The sequence below is a fragment of the Camelus bactrianus genome, chromosome X (genome assembly GCF_048773025.1).
Source record: "Camelus bactrianus isolate YW-2024 breed Bactrian camel chromosome X, ASM4877302v1, whole genome shotgun sequence".
Lineage (NCBI taxonomy): Eukaryota > Metazoa > Chordata > Mammalia > Artiodactyla > Camelidae > Camelus > Camelus bactrianus.
The window spans coordinates 9,929,683-9,949,214 of record NC_133575.1 but is presented as its reverse complement, the minus strand read 5'-3'; the positions used below and the strand labels follow the sequence as shown (position 1 = coordinate 9,949,214).

General features: G+C 44.9%; 1 protein-coding gene and 1 long non-coding RNA gene across 3 annotated transcripts; one reads left to right on the top strand and one right to left on the bottom strand.

The window, feature by feature from the left end:
• RAB9A (RAB9A, member RAS oncogene family) lies at positions 1-16,935 on the bottom strand. 2 transcript variants are annotated; one of them, XM_074359326.1, is made up of 3 exons: positions 16,633-16,935; positions 2,502-2,591; positions 1-1,083 (listed from the first exon to the last, which is right to left on the bottom strand). In XM_074359326.1, the coding sequence occupies exon 3, from the start codon at positions 1,050-1,052 to the stop codon at positions 447-449; it is 606 nt and encodes a 201-aa protein (XP_074215427.1). In that variant the 5' UTR covers positions 1,053-1,083; positions 2,502-2,591; positions 16,633-16,935; the 3' UTR covers positions 1-446. The 2 variants fall into 2 exon arrangements, with proteins under 2 accessions (XP_074215427.1, XP_045381020.1); XM_045525064.2 differs by lacking the exon at positions 16,633-16,935 and adding an exon at positions 3,090-9,742.
• LOC141576360 (uncharacterized) lies at positions 16,046-17,247 on the top strand. Its single transcript, XR_012504719.1, has 2 exons — positions 16,046-16,183; positions 16,384-17,247. It is a non-coding gene; the product is annotated as an uncharacterized LOC141576360 (long non-coding RNA).
• Positions 17,248-19,532: the final 2,285 nt, after the last annotated feature.

The window sequence follows — 19,532 nt, the reverse complement described above, 5'->3', positions numbered from 1 at the left end:
TGCATTAGATTTTAATCTTTAATATCTAACATTATTGCTTTAGGACACGTTTTCCCTGAACCAGGAACAGAATGCTAATTACATAAAAATATACACATAGAAAAAGTAGCTCTCCATTTCCCAGGGAAAAAACAGTAATTTCTAGAATACTCAAGTGTTTTAATTATAATTAGTCTTGGTCATCTCATGTATTAGCTCTGTAACTTACATATTTAAATTAAACATTATTAGACAACCGTCAGAATTTATAAATGTAAGGTGCCGTTACTGAGTACATAGATTCTCCTGTGAGTGGATGTCCCCCTTCTCCTACCCACTAACGAGGCAGCAATAGGGTTAACTTAGTGAGCATGTGACCCATTGCTGCTAACGCTAACTCTCTCCTCCACCCCGTGCTTATGTATGTGTGTGGGCTGGTTAGGTCGCACGGGCCACCTCTCTGACCATCAACAGCAAGATGAGCTGGCCTTGGGCTTTCGGTGCAGACTGACCGTGTCTGTCTGGATCAAGTGATCTGACCTCTCCTCGGTAGCAAGCACTCTCCGAACTGCTTCCTCAAAGGCCGCTGCGACATTCGTGGCATCTTTTGCACTTGTTTCAAAGTAAGGATAGTCGCCGTTGTCCCTGCACCAGGCTTGGGCTTCTTCTGCAGACACCTGCCGTTCACTTATATCAATCTTGTTGCCCAAAATCACAAAGGGAAAGCTTTCGGGCTCTTTCACATCCGCATAATATATGAATTCTTTCTTCCAGTTACTCAAGTTCTGGAAGCTCTGAGAATCATCAACACTAAAAGTAAGCAGGCAACAGTCAGAGCCTCTGTAAAACGGCGTCCTCAGGCTTCTGAATCGCTCTTGACCGGCCGTGTCCCAGATCTGCATGGTAACAAAATGTCCGTCCACCTCCAAATCTTTATTTAAAAACTCCACACCTATTGTGTGGAAGAGCTGGGTATCAAACTTATTAGTCACATATCTGTTCATTAGAGAACTCTTCCCAACTCCACCATCTCCAAGGAGAATTACTTTAAAAAGCGATGATTTTCCTGCCATTCTTAATCTCAAGATCTTTGATCTCACAAGCCTGGAAAATAAAAAGGTACTGTTATATTCTGTCAGATCTGTACCCTGCTCTGCCTGCCTCTATGCATATGAGTGTCTAAGGGAAGTAGAACACTGAGTGCCAATTCCTTTCTGCACAGGAACACTGATAGCAAAGAGCTGTCATCTACCGAGCGCGCCACCTCCTCCCGGGCACCGTCCGCCGAGCGCACCACCTCCTGTCAGGCACTGCCCGACCGGTCCTCTGACACAGCTGTGGAGGGCTCACGGCTCACTGAGGCTGGCACTCAAGGCCCAGGCCGACCCCCAAGATCATCGTCTCAAGCATTTCTCTCTCCTCACAAGAAACCAGCCCTGTCACCATTAGAGATACAGCAGGAGACTGAAGTGGGCGCATTTCAGTGCCAACTGCAGACAGCACTCTGGTGGCACAGTGACAGTTTCCACTGACGGCTTTCCTCTCGTGCCCGGGGCTTTCTGGGCAACCCCCGCTTACTCTCCACGGGGGCTGGTAACCAGGAAACCAGAGACCGGGCTGACGGATCTGGCTGTGAACAAACCTAAGCCAATGGCTGGGTAACGGACTACTCTCTGCACTGTGAACACAATTCGGAGTTTGCTAACATTAACGTCTGGCTACTAATAGAAGTCAGATATTTCTTTCACATTTTAATTCTTGTGTTTACTCTTAAAATTATGAAAACAGATTGAATGTACATTGCTAAGGTGAGCTTTCTAATTTTTTCTCTGCAGATAATGATGACATTTGAACTGAACAACTCAGATAAGACTTAGGACCTATATAATATGCTTTTCTTAATCAGATTTCTTTATAGGAACTGCTAAAGTCATGTTTTAACTTTGGTAGAGATTATTTCTTGGCTTTGGGTGATCCTTCCAAACTGGAGTATAAAAAAAGACTTCTTCATTTAAAAGGAAAACCGCATCTGAAAGCTGTCCATGACCTTTCCCAGCCTAAAAAAAGCCCTAGAATCAAATACTATACTTTATTCATTATTTTTTCCAAAAAGTTTTTCACCTGGCCCTGCGTACCCTACTTAAGTATCCCATTCAGACAGCTGTAAAATTTTAAGATGAAATGTAAAATATTTCATTCATTCTTCGAAATGTGCCCAAATTTAGAGTTGTTTAGAATAACCACATTCCAGAGAATAAAATGAAGCGAACACAAAGAAAGAAAAAGAAGGGCCCCTCCAGGGAGAGGTGCCGATGTGACACAGCAGGGCTACGGCGGCAGAGAATGTCATGCAGTGTCTTTCCGGGCCGCCTAGGCAGAGGGGAAACGTTCTCCTGAGCGAAGAGAAGCCCGCTGTGGGAAAGGAGAACTGGCTCCTGGTGCCAAAGGCCAAGGGCGAGGGCCCGAGGACAAGCTACCTGCCATCCCGCAGCCCCCGGGACTCTGGTGACAGCAGTACCTACCTCAGAGCTGCTGGGAAGAGTCACTCAGACACGGACACCGGGGTAGTGGCCCGCCACTGTGCCAGGCTCATTCTAGGAGTGCGGGAGTCTCTGTGGAAGGGACACATGAAGAAGTCTTTACTGGGAGTTGTATGGAGAGGCTTCTTTAAGGCATGTCTTCAGTCAGGTATATCAGCAAGAGTCATGGGCAGAGCAAATGAGAGGGCAGTGGACGCAGACAACTGAAGCCAAAGGATCCTGGTCCTGAAGATCGACTTCAGTGCGAAGGTTTCCGTGCCGACAAGGCGGAGCTGTGCTCAAGCACCAGGAACCTGCAGTCTAAACCAACAGTTCCAACCCCTGCCCCTCCCCTTTTTAAAAGCAAAGGGCATTTTTGTGGGACTTTGGTATAGCAGCCCGCAACTTATACATTCAATCAATGGGAAAAAATGAGACTTCAAAATCTTGACAATCGGGAGTTAAGGATAAAATCACCACCACCACCACCACCACCACCACCACCACCACCACCACCACCACCACCACCACCACCACGCTAACACTGAGCCCTGTAAGCTCTGCCTCTGCTTCACCACCCTCACTCCTCACCAGTCTCTCGTCACCCCATCCACAGGTGAGGACTGACTCAGAGAGGTGACATTCCTCGCTGGAGGTCAGCTAGCAAAGGCTGGAAGTGCGGTGGATTGGAACACACTGACTGTTAACCCGCAGGCGCGGCAGTCTCAGCTGCCTCTGCGTTTATTTTGGATAAATAAAATGTTTCCTGTTGCTGCTGCAGGTACAGTGCAAAGAAGGGGTCTCAGTGGGAGGTCTTCCAGCGGCTTCCTTTATTTCAAGATCTGCACAAAAACAAGCGAACCTGACAGAACTAGCAGGATTCAGTCTATTGACATGTCTCCCTAAGTTTATTAGAGTCTCCAGAATTTGAACAAGTCTTAAATGAAGTAGGAATCGCGTGGGCAGGACTCTACGGCACCCCTCCCTGCCAGAAGCCTAGCAGTCCCCGCAGCGGATGGGAAAGCAGCTTTGCAAGGAGTACTCAGTGAGTGCCTCCCCGTGCCGGGCACCCAGGAAGCAGGCCGCACCCAGTGCACAAACCCACTTGTGTTACAACTGTAGCAAGTCTTACAAATGAGAGGTACCCGGAATGGAGTACAACTATGCACACTCAATCAAAGGCCAACAAATAGCTTAAATGGTGCAGGGGATCAGCCCCTGTGGCTCCCGAGGCCAGATCAGGCCCAGGTATGAGCATCCCAAGGCGCTGCATGATTCCAGCCATCAGGGGAATGAACTTCTCACCCAACACAATCCTGTAACACAGCCAGCTACTTCCCCTGCCTCTCAGTTAAAGAAAAAGTGGTAACCTCCTAGGCCATAGGAAAACTGGCTGTGTCCACCTGGGTCCGTGAGAGACTATACACCGGTTTCCAGTGTGGGCTGCTCCATGGCAGGGTCTCAGTGACCTTTTCTGTTGCATGCTGTCCTTAGGACCAGCCTCCCCAAGGTCTGAGTCCACAGGAGGAGGGTTTGACCCAGGGCAAGTGGGTCGGACCCCAGGCAAAGCTCAGCAGGAGGAGAGAACTGGGAGAAGGGGGAGGGAGCTGGAACCAGGAAGTGGGACCAGCCGGGGCGAAGGCCCCGCCAAGGCAGCCGCGTGCCCTGGGCTCTCCCAGGGAAGCCTGAGCACCTGGTGCCTGGGGAGGACAGTGTTGTGCAGACGGGACTGGAGGGTGGGGCCTGGAGCCAGTGGGGCCTTAGAAACCACGGAAGGACTGCTGCCTACAAGCTCAGAGTAACTGGAGCCCTTCGACAGCTTCAGCAGCATGCAAACTGATCAGACGTGCAGTCCAGAAAGGTAACTAGCTGAGATGGAAAAGCAGGCTGTGACGAGGGCAGGAGGAAGGTCTTGGGTGGACCTTCCACAGATCCCTTATTCCCTCTCAACTACCAACGGTGTCACCGAGCTTTGGGATTGAAAACGGCAGCAGCTGGGCCTCCTACCTGATCCTGCAGTAAGGCAGTCACCACGTGGCTCCACGCCTCACCGGCTCCCTCGGAAGCCCTCCTCTTGCCATCTGGTGAGCTCCTGCTCACCTGCAGACGCAGCCAGCCCTCGTCTCCCACCGAAGCCCCTCCCGCTGCACTCCTAGCACACCCTCACATTCCGCTGTGTGTGGAGGCCACAGTGAAGTCGGCACGCCTACCGTGGCTAATACAAACGAAACATGCTCCCTGAAAAGATTCAGTTAATGGAAATGTATTATACCAGACTTTTTTCCGAGTTGTCAGTTTTCTAGACCCTACCAAAAAATACATACTATTCTAAAACCTTTTCTCAAAAAAAAAAAAAAAATTAATTAATTAACAAAGGAACATTTGCAAAAACGTTCCCAGTGGGAAAACTGGAAATGACCTAAATGCCTAATTGGGGATGCTCTGCAGCCCCTGAGGAGTCATGGAGACATGGGACTGTAGAAACACCCTGTTAAGTGAAAAGCCCAAAAATGTGCACGCCTTGGTGACACCATGTGAAAGCTCACAGGTTAACATTAAAGTCTGCAAGAAAACCTCAAATAATCAATACCGAGTTCAATCTTCAAAGTTCTGCTTTGGTTGCAAAGTCATACTTGCCTTTTTAATATCAGAAGTATTTTTTAAAGCTTCATTTTCACTTAACGCATAGCTTGACTGAATATTGTAACTGAAATAGAAATCACTATCTTTTAAATTTTCTTCAAATACTGCTATCTGCCAGACTTTAAGGACAAGAGCTTCCTCACTTTTTCCGTAATTCAGATTATATCAAAAAGAACTCAATATAAAACCAAACACACAAGCAACAAAAGAAAAAGTAGGTAAACTGAACTTCACCAAAATTTACAACTTTTGTGCTTCAAAGGACACTATCAAGAAAGTGAAAAGATAACCCAGAGAATAGGAGAAAATATTTGCAAATCATGTATCTGATAAAGGACCTGTATCCAGAATAAAGAACTCTTACAATTCATCAACTAAAAAAAATTAAAAATGGGCAAAAATGATCAGCATTATCCAGCAGGGAAATGCACATCAAAACTATAATGAGATACCACCCCACATCCACTCGGATGGCTAGACTCTGAAAGACAGACAGTAACAGCTGCTGATGAGGAAGCAGGAAAGCAAGAACCCTCATACACTGCCGGCGGGAAGGCAAAATGGTGCAGCGCTCATGGGAAACAGTCTGCGGTCCCTCAGCAAGTTCCACAGAGAGTTCCCACGTGACCCAGCAATTCCTCTCCTAGCTATATATTTAAGACAAATGAAAACACATCCACACAAAAACCTGTATGTGAATATTCAAAGTAGCACTATTCGTAATAGCTAAAATATAGAAACAACCCAATGTCCATCAAGTGATGAACAGATAATAAAATGTGGCCTATCCATACAATGGAAGATTCATCAACCCTAGAAAGGAATGAAGTAGTAATGCATGCAACAATGTGGGTGGACCTCAAAATTATAACTGAAAGAAGCCACACACAAAAGGCCACATATTATGATTCCATTTATATGAAATGTTCATAGCAGGTAAATCTATAGAGACAGAAAGTAGATTTGTGGTTCTAGGGAATGCTAATGGTATGGGGTTTCTTTCTTTCTTACTTTCTCTTCTTTGAGTGGTAGGGTGGGTGTGATAAAAATAATCTGGAATTAGACAGTGGTGATGGTTGCACAATTTAGAGCATATACTAAAAAGAACTGAAGCATATACATTTAAAAGGTAACTTCTATGGTATGCAAATTATGTCTAAAGACTACAGATACATATTTATAGATACACTCACACATATGGCCTGAGAACTAGCAGTAAGATCCTAAAATTGGATTTACACGCACCACAAATGATCTCCTTGTCCATTCAGCAGTAGCCTTTTCTCTGGCCTTCTCCAACCCCTGCTGACTTCCCTTACTGGTTTACAATAAACCAAGGCAGAGTCGGATCCAAGCATGGAGAATATAAATCTCAAATAGAAATGTACGCATGGATTAAAGGTAGACAATTTTATTGGTCATGGATCTAATTACCTCCATTCTTACAGATAACGAAACCCATTTATTTATTCCTTACTCTTATTATGTAGGATTTTGAGCATGACATTCAAAGAGCTATCCAGCCTCACACACCAGCCTGCCCCAATTATATGCCTACAAGTCACCATCCCCAAACGTATTACACAGGCATTTACTGTCCAGCCTTTGCTCAGGCCTTTACCTTGGACTGGGAGGCCCCTCCCTACACCTCCACAGCTATGAAAATGCAAGTCATCCAAAGTTCAGCTCATGCCAGAAGCCTTCTATGCCCCCTGCAACCTACTCTTTCTCTTCGTTCTCATAATCACTCTGCCTCTATTACAGCTCTCATTCACTGATGCTCTAACCAACTGACAGTTGTGTTTGTGTGTTTCCTAATTAATGTCAGCTCCCTGGGAGGGACACACAACACCTAATGCCATCCATTCATTTGTCCCTTTTTGGTTCTGCAACATCTCACAAAAAGCTTTCCATATGGTGAGGTACCAAATAAATGCTAAATTGAGAACAAAGAGTAAACGACTTCCTCCTTCATTCTTGTTATTCTATTCTTATTTTTCTATTTCTACTTTCTGTTCTTACAATTCTTTGTTTCTCTGTTCAATCAGTTCTTCCTCTATTCTATTTTTGAGGTTCGTTAAAATGTGTGGGAAGGGACAAAAAAATTGATTCTTACTTGAAAATCCAATAAGAAAACTACTTTAAAATTAGTATTATTGAAAGCAACAGGAAATGCAGAAAAATGACGTTACTCTAACAAGCTGCCTAAGGGAGAGTACACCAGGTTTGTAAATTGCTTTTGTTAAAACTTCAGATTTTCAAACACATACACTGTAACGCCTTGACTAGTTCTCACTTCCAAAATCGTAAATTGAATTTATCACTCCTGGTTTAAATTTAGGAACAGTTTTGTGTGTGTGTGTGTGTGTGTTTTTTTTTTTTTTTTCCAAAATCACACATTCCTTTTGCACTCACCCTGAATGTCCTACTTAGAGGCACGCCACTTGCTTCATTTCATTTCATAGCTTGGGAAACTGAGGTTCAAAGAAACTAACCAAGGAAACAAAAGCATGGATCACCTCTAAATTATTTCTAGCTTCATGTGAGCCGTATTTATTGTCTTATAGCTTAACACAGGTGTATCTCCCTTAACATCTTAATTAGTTCCATTCTTTGTTTCTAGTCTTTCTGGTGTCTTGCTGAAATATGTGAGCAAGAAGTCAAGGAAGTCATTAAGTCTAATGGGAGCTATCTCTACGGCAAGAAGTCGACCAAAGAAAAAGGAAGAAGAATAATTAAGCAAATACCACAGGAATAAACCAACCTGGAGGCACAACTTGCCACATTAAATAAATTATCTAGTTGGCCACTGAGCATTACCTCAGAGAGACAGCTAGACAAGGAAAAAACTGTGTAAATCAGACGAGGCTGTAACGATGTGAGAGCAGGTCACCCTACTTAAGGAATTCCTTTCCGTAAGTACTCTTATGAAGGTGAGTCATTTAATGATGCTTTAAAGAAATGAATACAATCTTGCTTAACAAGGCACCTTTGCAGTCAGGTATACCACCTAATCATTAACAGTGGTGGAGAGAGTGGGAAGGGAGAAGTGAGGAGAAAAAAACAGATTTGGTTAAGGAACTCAATTTTCTTAAACCATCTTGAAAGCATAGAGCAGCGTGATCCAAAAGAACTTTCTATGACAATGGAAATGTTCTTATCTGTGCTGTCTAGTGTAGTAGTCACTAACCACATGCAGCTACTGAGCACTTGAAATGTGGCTGATCCAGCTGAAGAACTGAATTTTAATTTCATTTCAATTCATTTAAATATAAATTGCTACATGAGGACTGCACCAGACAGTACAGGTACAAGTTTCCTTAACTGGGAGTCCACGAAGGAGCCGCAGGGGGAAAATGCACCTCCTAGAATCACACGTGAAATAAGGATGAGCGTATGGATGGAAGCGTGTGCTTGAGCTTTTCTACGGAAAGTGTAAAAAAGTTGTATCAGATTCTTAAAGGATATATGAAACTCACAAAATGATCAATCCACGTCTGCATCATTGGTATATTTCGTGTGATCAATTCATGTAGCTCATAACACCCTAAAGACTTTCTTCTTTACGTGGAGTCACTATTTCCCCATTCTCTCCCTTACCCATAGAACTTTATTAATATTAGACTTTGACCATGAACTGTGACGGTTCAATGAACAGACTTACTCATAGGAGACTGCTAATCCTATAAGTGAAGATAACATTTGGTTCTTTCTTTTTTAAATGAAGTCCTTAAAAGAAACAAGCATAAATCTACCTGTAATTAGACACTTACCTGAAAAAGGCACTTGAAATGCCTGACAGAAAAGAGTGGCGAGAGCTTAAGGCTACACTTTGGGGGGACAGAATTAAAATGCAAAGAAATGGATAAAGGTCACAATATTCCTAGGAATTTACAGCTGGGTACTTCAGGAAGAAGAATGCAGTATGAAAGAAATGAATTTGAATATACATGTTAAGAAAACACATTAAAGCAGCAAAACACAAAGTAAATATGATCTGTAATGATCTGCTATAACCTAAGGGAATCTGGGTTCTGACTCCTCTCTTTAAGTCAGGTAAGAACCCTGGTATCTTTAATTTGGAGTAGAAAAGGATAAGGGCTGGAGAGCTGCCACAGAAGCTCAGGGAAATAAATAAACCTAATTATACTCCCCCCCTCAAAAAAATAAAGGAAGAAGCTCAGGGAAGAGTTAGTATAGAAACACTGCTCACATGACATGAAGCCAGAGCAAGGCAGAACTTTGGCTTTTAGAGAATGAAATAAGAGGAGTGGAATTTCCTAAGAAGATCTATTTCAAGAGAACAGGTATATTTCTGGCATACAGGACTCAACTAGTAGAGGCTCCCATTCAGCAGGGAAGTTGTCACCAGGTCAAAATGAGAAGAAATGTTAGAGTGCTGCAGGCCACTTTCCAGACAGATCACTTCATCCCACTTCTCCAACAATGATGCTCCCGTTTCTCCCTACCAAGGTACTGAAGCTGACTTCGCTTACAAAAAGGTTTCCAAAACAAACAAAAAACAAAACAGCTTTCCAAGCCCAAACTTACTCTGCCATCACCACTCATTTCACCTCTGTGCCTCATCAACCCTCCACCCTGCTCACTAAACGCACATTCCCAACCCCTCCATCCACTTGAATGTCAGCAGAAGTCACAGAGGCCTCCTAATGGCCAATCCAAGGGGTTCTCCTTAGTCCTCATCCAAATGCCCTAAGGCACAAGCAGCCCTAAAGTGAATAAAGAGGAGAGCGCCTCTCTTAGGACTTCACTGTGTATACTTCTAGAAACACACCCTCATGGTTGACCAGTGTCCTCACCAGAGGCCCACCTAGTAGACAGTGAATTCTCTGAGACGTAGCTATTTGTCTGGATGTACATGACATAAAATCTCAGAAGGGTGCCCAAGGCATTTTCTGTTAAACAAATAAGGTAATGGAGGCCCAACTGAAAAAGGGTCTTGCAAGCATCACACTGGAGGCATCAGTGGGACCTTCAAGTCTTAGACAGGACTCGGCCACCATTACTGCCTCTATTAGGTCTAAACAGCCTGCCAGTGACTTTGAAAATGCTTCCTACTTCACTGTCCATAAAACTACTATGACAATAGGTTCTGCTTTCTCTCCCCCTCACCACCTTAGCTTTCTGCAACCCAGATGCTCCCTTTCCTAACAGACTCTTAAAGGAGGTATATCGCAAGGTTGAAGCCCTTACCTCTTCCCAAACCGTATCTCCCTGGGATATAAAACCAGTGATCTCTAAAGTCCACCACCACCGTCCCGCCCCTTGGGCACCAGACAAGAATTCCAACCCCTTTTATAATATGTTCATCTGGTACCCTGATGGCAGTTCAAATTCAACGTATCTAAAACCAAGCTGATTATTCCCCCCATTTTCAAAATCTCTTTCTTCTGTCTTACCACTTCATTCACGCATACAAGAAACGTGTCCACTTCCCTCCCTGTCTACTGTCATTGTCTTGGTTGCTACAATAACAAACGCTATGACTGTAATGATACTAGCTGCCACTGTTCACTGGATATCTACTAAGTACCTGGCATACAGCACCTTCAGGTCACCTGCAAGTGGGGTACTATCACCCATGTTATATAGAGCAATAAAGCAAGTTCACACAGATTACGTAACTCCTCTCAGTCTAATTAAATAGGGCAGTTCAAACACGGGTGACCTTCACTCCCACCAAATGACAGAAAAGCTCTAAAAAATGTACAGCCCCAAAAGGAAAACAAGACGGAACAAGTGTAGATGAGAGAAAGATGGAAAGCAAATGGTCCAACAGTGATCAACCCAAGAGAAAGGAAACTTAACTTGGGGAGAAGCAGCTGACGAGGAGACACCGGCCCCAGGGGGCACCAGGCACTTCCTGACACTGACGGAGACGTGCTGGCCTGGCGGAAAGCACAAGGGGAGCCCCCAGGACACCCTCTCTGCACCCAGGGGCCCCTTTCTCCACCAGCAGACCTACTTCCTAAGAAACTATGCAGCAGAAGTTGGGGGCGAAACACTATGGACAACGAAGGAAGGGAGATCAAAGGACAGCGTGCGTAGGAAACCCGGCCGGGCGGGCCATGCCCCACACTGCTGCGCCAGGGAGTCCACTTTCAACATCAGATCACGCCACATTCCTTTCGATGACATCATATCTTTGCGAGGCGGGGTTCTCCAGGGCTGGTGCGATAAAAATCAGGTACTGCACAAATATTAATGTGGAACAGGATATACGGGTAGCAGTTATTTGCTTCCAAATATTTCTGAAATTTTATTTAAGAGTACTGGAACTCATTCTAGAAAATGCTCTGTACTCACTCACATGTGGTCCTCAAGCAGTTCTTCTGTCGTGACTTCCAACTAGACCACATATGTATTCTCAGGTGTGTTCACCTAATCACTGCTCTGATTAAACACACGAGTGTGAAACTGCGGAGACGAGAGAGTCGCCCAGCCACACACCGCACCCCAGGGAGTGCTAACATTTGTGAACCTGTTAAATCATTTAAACACTCTACCTCTGTTAGAGGTCTACAGAGCAAGTTCCAGAAACAGAAATCTGTAAGGCTTTTTTCAGGCTTCTCTAACTGATAACACAACCACTCTCATGAGAACTTACCTGGAAACTGCCTTAGCTTCTGTACCCAAAAACCTAATCCCACTCACAAGAACCTGGAATGAAAACGGTTCGGTTCACACTGAACTAGCAGCTCAGCTCACTGGCGACACTGCTCGGCTATCCTTCACACCTGGGTGGGTACTGAACGTGGCCACGGAATTCAAGTAGCAAGTTGTTCCAGAATGTTTTTCCATCCCCGCCAAACAACAGCGTACACGTGTAAGGCATCGAGCCTCGGACCTGTGTTCAGACTCCCCGCAACGAAAACGAGCCAGGTTTGGGGGAGCCAGTGTGAAGCCGCCACTGCCTGCCTCACCCCTCTGTTTCTTCCAAAAGCCACCGCCGGCTCTCCCGGCCCCATGCTCACCTAGCTGTTACCTCACCCACATTCATTTCCAACCATTTATCTTCTCTAGGTTCACGATAAGCAACAGCCTTCTAAGCCCTGGACCCACCACAGTCAAAAATTAACAGAAAGTAATGGAAGAATCCAGAATGTGGAAATACCCACTGTTCAACTTCACAACATGTACAATATCAAGACTCACGTTGGGAAACGGAGCATTCTCCTCCGAGTTCCCAAGGAGCCCAGGCGCCCCCCCCCACCCAGCCCCTCCCGCGCCCAGGCTTCCAGGCAAGCACGGGCCTGGGACTGCCTCTGCCTCGCACGCCCCCCCCAACATAGGGCAGCCAGGCTCCCCTCCACGCCCACACCTGGGTCCCCCAGGTCTCCTCCCTCGGGTATCCTGACCTTTCATCTGTGTCACAGCCTCCCAAACTCCCTGAGGCATTTCGTGAGTTCACCCCCTCAAAAAGAAATCCTTAATAAATGTTTTCTGTTGATGACCTACTTAGTCATAAGCCCTATTTTCTTGTCCTTGGTGTTGACTAATGAGATTAATTACCTAGCTAGCTTTCAAGTGTTTCCCAAACACACAGGCACACTCCTACCTGGTTTACCTCCTCCTGCTCTTAACCAGCACGTCGCCCGAGGCAGAACCACAGGCATCCCTCGTTTTTTTTTTTTTGTTTTTTTTTTTTTTGCCCTTCACAGATATTGCAGGTTTTTTCCAAACTGAAAGTCTGTGGCAACCCTGCACGGAGCAAGTTTATTGGTGCCATTTTTCCAGCAGTGTTTGCTCACTTCTTGTCTCTGTGTTGCAGTTTGGTAATCCTTGCAATATTTCAAATTTTCCTTATGATTATATTGGTTATAGTGATCTGTGATCAGTGATCTTTGATGTCACTAATGCAGAAAGATTACAACTCACTGAAGGCTCATATGATGGCTAACATTTTTTAGCAATAGTTTTTTTTTTTAAATGGAAGTAAAGGGGAATTGAACCCCTGCTGAGCATGCGCTCTACCACTGAGCTATACCCTATCCCCAATACAGTATTTGTTAATTAAGGTATGTACGTTGCTTTTTTAGGCATAATGCTATTGTACACTTAATAGATTGGCATAGTATAAACATAACTTTTATATGCACTGGAAAACCAAAAAAATTGTGTGACTCGCATTATTGTGGTGGTCTGGAACGAAATTCGAAATATCTCCGAGGTATGCCTGGACTTGGAAGCCAATAATTTGATGTCTTTACTTGGTGTCGTATACTCTTATAGAGATTATAAAGTTCAACCCTCTCATTTCACAAAGAAACAAAGACATGTGGTGACCTAACTTGGCCAGAGTAGCAAGCCAACCACAGATCCAACAAGACTCCTCCCAGGCCAGGGGATGTTCTTCCTGCACCACGTCCTCTGGGTCCTTCCCAGAACAAAGCCCTCCAGTCATAACAGAGCACACGTCCCTTTGTGAGACCCCATGCGACAGCAATCATTTTTAGCTGTATAATTTAGCACCCCCTCTACCCCACAGCAAACAGCTCCTGATAAGAGGCAGAGAAATCTACTCATTAGCAAAGAGCACACTGTCCATCAGCACGAATTAAAAAGCAAAGCTCCTCACAAAAGATGCCATGTTGACCGCATGAATAACACTTTCACAGCGATTCCTCCACAGAGCCAGCCCTCTTTGATGACTCCTCTAGCTCACTCCCAAAGTTCACCTAATAGTTACACCTGCCACAAGAATGAAGCAGTACATATACCGAAGGGCCTAGTCTTAGTTAGGCCTGGTGAAAACAGGTTGGAAAATGCCAGAAAGAAAGAAATAATTCAAAGGTCATTTAAAAAAAATTTTCATCACTTATTTCTTGATTTCAATGATAAAACTATTGTCTACTGAGGCTAAATTTAAGGAAGAATTTTATGCTCAACAAGAACGGCTTCTCTATTTACTTCATGTAAATACTCACGTGTGGTCAACCAACAAAGCTATCAAAAACACATCAACTTTTCCCCATTTCAACTACGTTCGCCCACAGGAAATGCCATGATACAGGTACCTGTGTGTGCGTGCGCAGCTGTTTTGTTTGTTTTTTTAATGACACCTGGTCCCTGACCTTGAGTTGCCTGGGCAATAAATTTTGTTCTAGGACAAAGTTAGAACCTGATCTTATGACTGTAATTAGACTGTAAGCTTTAGGGAGCTCAGAACACCCCACTGCTCTTCATGTCACCAGCACCTCTGTATTAGCAACCGATGGGCTACTCAGAAAATGCTCGCTGACAGTGGGAATAATGCAGAACCCAAACCCCCCCAAGTCTGCTCCGACAGCTCTGAATGACTCGCAAGTTCTTTTTCACGCTTTTGCCTTTGGAAAATAAATTTTTTTAAAAAGGATTCTGTTTTCAGACATTATTTGCTCACTCTTAATCTTTCAAATGAATGAATATGTCTCTTACTCAACGGAACTCTCTTCAAGTTCTCAAATTCCACTCTCCACCCACTCTTTCTTAAAATGAGGAGGTACCCTGAACAGGAACCGACATCACAACTGAAGAGCTACAGAAGCACGGAACACGAGCTCTGGAGTTACACAGACTAGCGTCAAGGAGGGTTTCCAAACCCCAGCACTAGCGACATTCTGGGCCAGACAACTCTTCGTCGTGGGGACTGTCCTGTGCATTAGAGGATGCTGAAAAGCATCCCATGTCTCTACCCAACAGATGGCAGCCCCACTCCCTCCCAGGTGTGAACCAAAAATGCCTGCAGACATTGTCAAATGACCCCCACCCCCCTACATTGGAAACTACCGCTCTGAAGTCGCACAGGCCTGCTCTGAATCCCAGCTCTGCCTCCTCACGACCCGTGACCATGGGAAACAGACCTACTCCTCCTACAGCCCAGCAAATGCTTCATCTGTAGAATGGAGCTAATACCGCGGAAATGCTGTGAGATTTCAATGAGATGATGTATGTACAAGATTCACAGACACAGAACATACAGCACCAGAGTGGCTGCCCAAGAAATGGTAAGAAATGAGGGGAGGCTAAAAATTAACACCTAGAACCAAAGGAACTTATCTTCAGGCCTCCAGAGCACTGTAGTCTCGATGGAAAAGTGGCTGAGAAAGAAAGAAGAGAGAGGCTAGGAAAGAGGGAAGAGCACTGAAGGACTTCCTTAGTCTCCAAGAACCCGGCTTGGAGTGAAGGCCAACGATGTTCTACTTAAGATTTCCTTGGTCTATTATAACCTCACAAATGACACACCAAAAATATCCCCAACTCACAAAACTCTCCAAAACAGAGAAGTCACCAAGCCAGAAATGTTCTGTATGAACAGGATGAATTTACTACAATGTCCACACAAAAATACTGAAAGAACCAGCCACCCCAGATACTGAAAATTCGAGACATATAGTGATGATAAGTTCAACGTAAGTGTCTAAAAGAAAAACTAAGAACAGTCTTCTTGAAAGCCCCCTGGCTGAACAGTACTGAGTTTCCTTCATCTCTTCAATTTCGTTTCACTGAACAGTGTCTGAGGTTGCAGGCAATTTAGGGATTTTCCATTACAATGTTGTCAGAGACAGAAAGACAAACACGAAAAAAATTTTTAATTAATTTTTGAAGAAAGCAACCAAAATCTATTGACTTTATCAGGCCACCAAAATCCTATAAAAAGACTGCGGTCACGTGACAATTTGGAAACTAGCAGAAAAGTCATTCCTCCAAAGAACCTTGGTCACGGGATGTGTCATCGCTTGAAAAGAAAAAAACAAACCCCAAACAACCTCGACTAATACCTCCACAACTATCTGGTCAGCACTTAACAATTTTCATCTTGCCTCTTTACATACTAAGTTGGAAGAAAGCAAGAAACACGATTCTGAAACCTTAGGCAGAGTCCGAATCCGGTAATAACGCCCCAAACCGCCTCCTGCGCCTAGGACTGGATTTACACTCCCAACGCGCCTCCTGAGTGGTCGTAACACCTTAGCAAGTGTTCACCTAGGAAACATGTCAGAGGTCGCCAAAATCAAATCCTGAGCGCCTGCTTTCTCTCCGTGAGTCATCCGGGGGTAGGGTAAGGTGGGCGTGTGGGTGTGTGTCCCCGAGCCTGGGTGGATTCCTCCGTGTGCCTCCCCAGGGACTGCATGTGCCCCCGAGAGTTTGTGTGGATGTGTCCCTCTGCCTGGGTGTTTATGGATCTCTTTCCCCGTGTGTCTGTGTCCCCGCGTGTTGGGGCGTGTGTCCATCTCTCCAGGTGTGTCGGTGGGGGACCCCCGTCCTTCCACCTGCGTCAGGCAGCAGGAGGCAGGGGGCAACAAGCCGCCGCCCCCCGCCCCCGTCCCCGGGTCGGGCGAGTAACCGCGCAGGCTGCGCGCGCCCCCATGCCCCAGCCGCCCGACGCGCAGGCCGCACTCGGGGCCCGCCGGCCCTGCTCAGACCCTGACGCCCGCGCACCCGGCCCCGGCCCCCGCCCGGTCCGGAGGGGAGTCCGCACACCGCTCACCTCGCGGCCACACGGAGGACGCCCGGGAGCTCCAGGCCGGGCCGTCCGGGTGCAACAACGAAAGAAAGAGCGTCGAGAAAGTGGCGGGCAGGAGACGTCGGTGGCGCTGCCCGGGTCCGACTCCAGTTGCTCCCGTCCAGCACTGAGGGAACAACATGGCGACCGGCCGGGGCGGGGCCCGGGGAGGCGGGGCCTCGAGGTCACCTCCGCCCCGACCCGCCCTCACCGCCGCCCCGACCCGCCCTCACCGCTCCTGCCCGCCTGTTCTCACTTAATCACGGGTTTTCTTCGGGTGGATCTTCCTCGTGTCCTCCAGCTGCTCTGGTGAGAGAGAGCACGAAATAATAGTCATCTTCAAAAGTTGACATAAAGTGGAAATAAACAGATCGCAGAAGCACAATCACAGGATGTCGCGATTGTGATGAGAAAGGAACGTGCAAATAGACAAAGAACAAACGGGTAGATGTAAACTGAAAACAGCTGTGACGTTGCGGAATAACAGGAATTTTTAAAAATTCACTTTTAAAATTTTCCCTACTCTTGTTAAAACACTGCCTCTGTCCTCTCTAAATATTAGCGCTAGTGGCAAAGGGCGGTACTGAAGAAGCTCTTATTTCCTCACTTTAAATACGTTGTTGAGCACACGGGTCTTCGGATACAGGCTCTTGGAGACCTGAGAGGGATTTTTAGTCCCTCTAAATATATTTTGTAGGGCAGATTTAGTCTATTTTCCAAGAGAAGACCTTCACTTTTATTATTGCTGAGCCCAGAATCGTTAACTAACCTCTGGCTCTCTAGGGAGTCATTTTCAGGTAATGAATATAAGTCGTTTCATTCAGCACTAGAAAAATTCTATTTGAGAGAGTGTGTCACAAGTATAAAAGACAATTTTAGAACACTTGTGAAAATGAGGCATGTAATGAAGACTGAGTTCTAGTTTGAGCTTAAATGAATTTTTCTTTTATAGAAAAAAAAAAATCTTATCCATGCAGGGTATTTCCCCAAGGAAATATGAGTGAATGTTTATAAAATACAAATCTATTAAAAATAGGGAGGATGAAGAGATATTCATTATCTTATTTTAAAACACATAATGGGGGGAGGATATAGCTTAAGTGGTAGAGTGCATGCTTAGCATACCTAAAGTGCTGGTTCAATCCTCAGTACCCCCTCCAAAAATAAATAGATAAGTAAACCTAATTACCTCCCACCAAAACAAACAAAATATATAATAATTAAAACTACACAATAAAACACATAAGAACATTAGAATTAATTTTCCTAAAGAAAAAAATACATAGCGTCAAATACCCTGGACTAAATTGCAACAAGCAATCCACAGGGTCACTAAGGAAATGCTACCTGAAAATCGTTGTCATAGTCAAGGAGTGATGGAGTAAAGAGTTTCCTCTAAAACAGCTAATATCAACCAGCTATTAACTGGTGCTCTTACAGAATTAGTGTATTTTAAAGTAAGCCTTGAGAAATCTCAGAGTTTTTCAAAAAGGGCCCTGAGAAGGTCCTACAAGTGATTCTTAGGCTGCTCCAAAATGTGAGTGACATACATAAACATATCTGAGTGTAGCCACAGTCAGCACCTGAAGAAAAAATAAGGAAAGTTGCTTTTTCTGAAATAACTATTACTTGGACACTAGCTAACTGATGCTTAATACTTGTATTGGGGGGAGGGTATAGCTCAAGCAGCAGAGCACATGCTTAGTATGCACGAGGTCCTGGGTTCAATTCTCAGTACCTCCTCTAAAAATAAATAAACCTAATTACCTCCCTCCCCTTCCCCCCAAAATAAATAAACATTATTTAAAAAAAGAATACTTGTATGTTCTGGTCTCTTCCATCATTCACTTCTTTACCTAATTGGTTTGACAGTGCAAGAGTAGGGAGGGTCAAAAGATTTTTCCCTGAAGGGCGAGTCTGGGGGATTTTTGTTGTCTGCATGTGTGTGGTCGGCAAGCTGACGCAAGTTAGACAGACAGTCTCTATCTAGATAGTCGACCGCTCTTGCTCCATGATCTTGTTTACTGATGAAAAACATTTAAGAATTGACCTAGTTTGACTCCCTGCATCTAATTAGGGTTTTTGCCTTTATATTCTGTAACCATCTAGTGCATCAGTCATGGAGGAAAAAGAGGTCAAGTCTGCTAGGCATTAATGATTCCTTTCCTTAAGTAACATCTACTTATTACTATGAGCACTAGGAGTTAGTACCCCATTTCAAGCCGGAGTCTGAAAGAAATCACCTCTGGTATCTCTGATGAAAAGCTACAAGTGGGTCCTGACTCAGGTGTAATAAACACTGATTATAATTAAATTGATGATGCTTTTCACACACAAGGAAAAACACAGAACTCAATGCTAGGCAATGTGACCATTAAATGACATAGCTAAATAATCAGAAATTTGGCCTCTCGGGTACACTGGAGGAATTCAGGGGTGTCCCCAGGCACCCTCTGGCATTTTCGTTCCTATCCACCAGCTGTGTTTATATTCTATGACCTTATCTTGGTGAATGAAATAGACTCAGTCCCTGTCCTAGGAGAGCTCCGAAGATTGGAGGAGATATTCAATAAGCAACTAAATGAATGTGCAGTTATAAACTGGATGAAGGGCCTTGAAGGAAATAAACAAGGTGCAGTCAGTGGAAATACAGGGTGATGGGACCTGCAAAGGCATGAGTCAGTAGGTGACCGTGCTGAGCTCTAAGGATGAGCAAGTAGCAGTGGGCAGCACTTCGGAAGGGTGGAGCAAGGGGAGGGGACGGCAGTTCACCAAGGACCCAGCAAGTAGCAGCCCTCAATAAGATGCAAAATAAAGATGCAACTATTACAAAATCTTCATAATCGATGGAAAAACTGAAGTTATAATTGTTTCTTTAGCCGTAA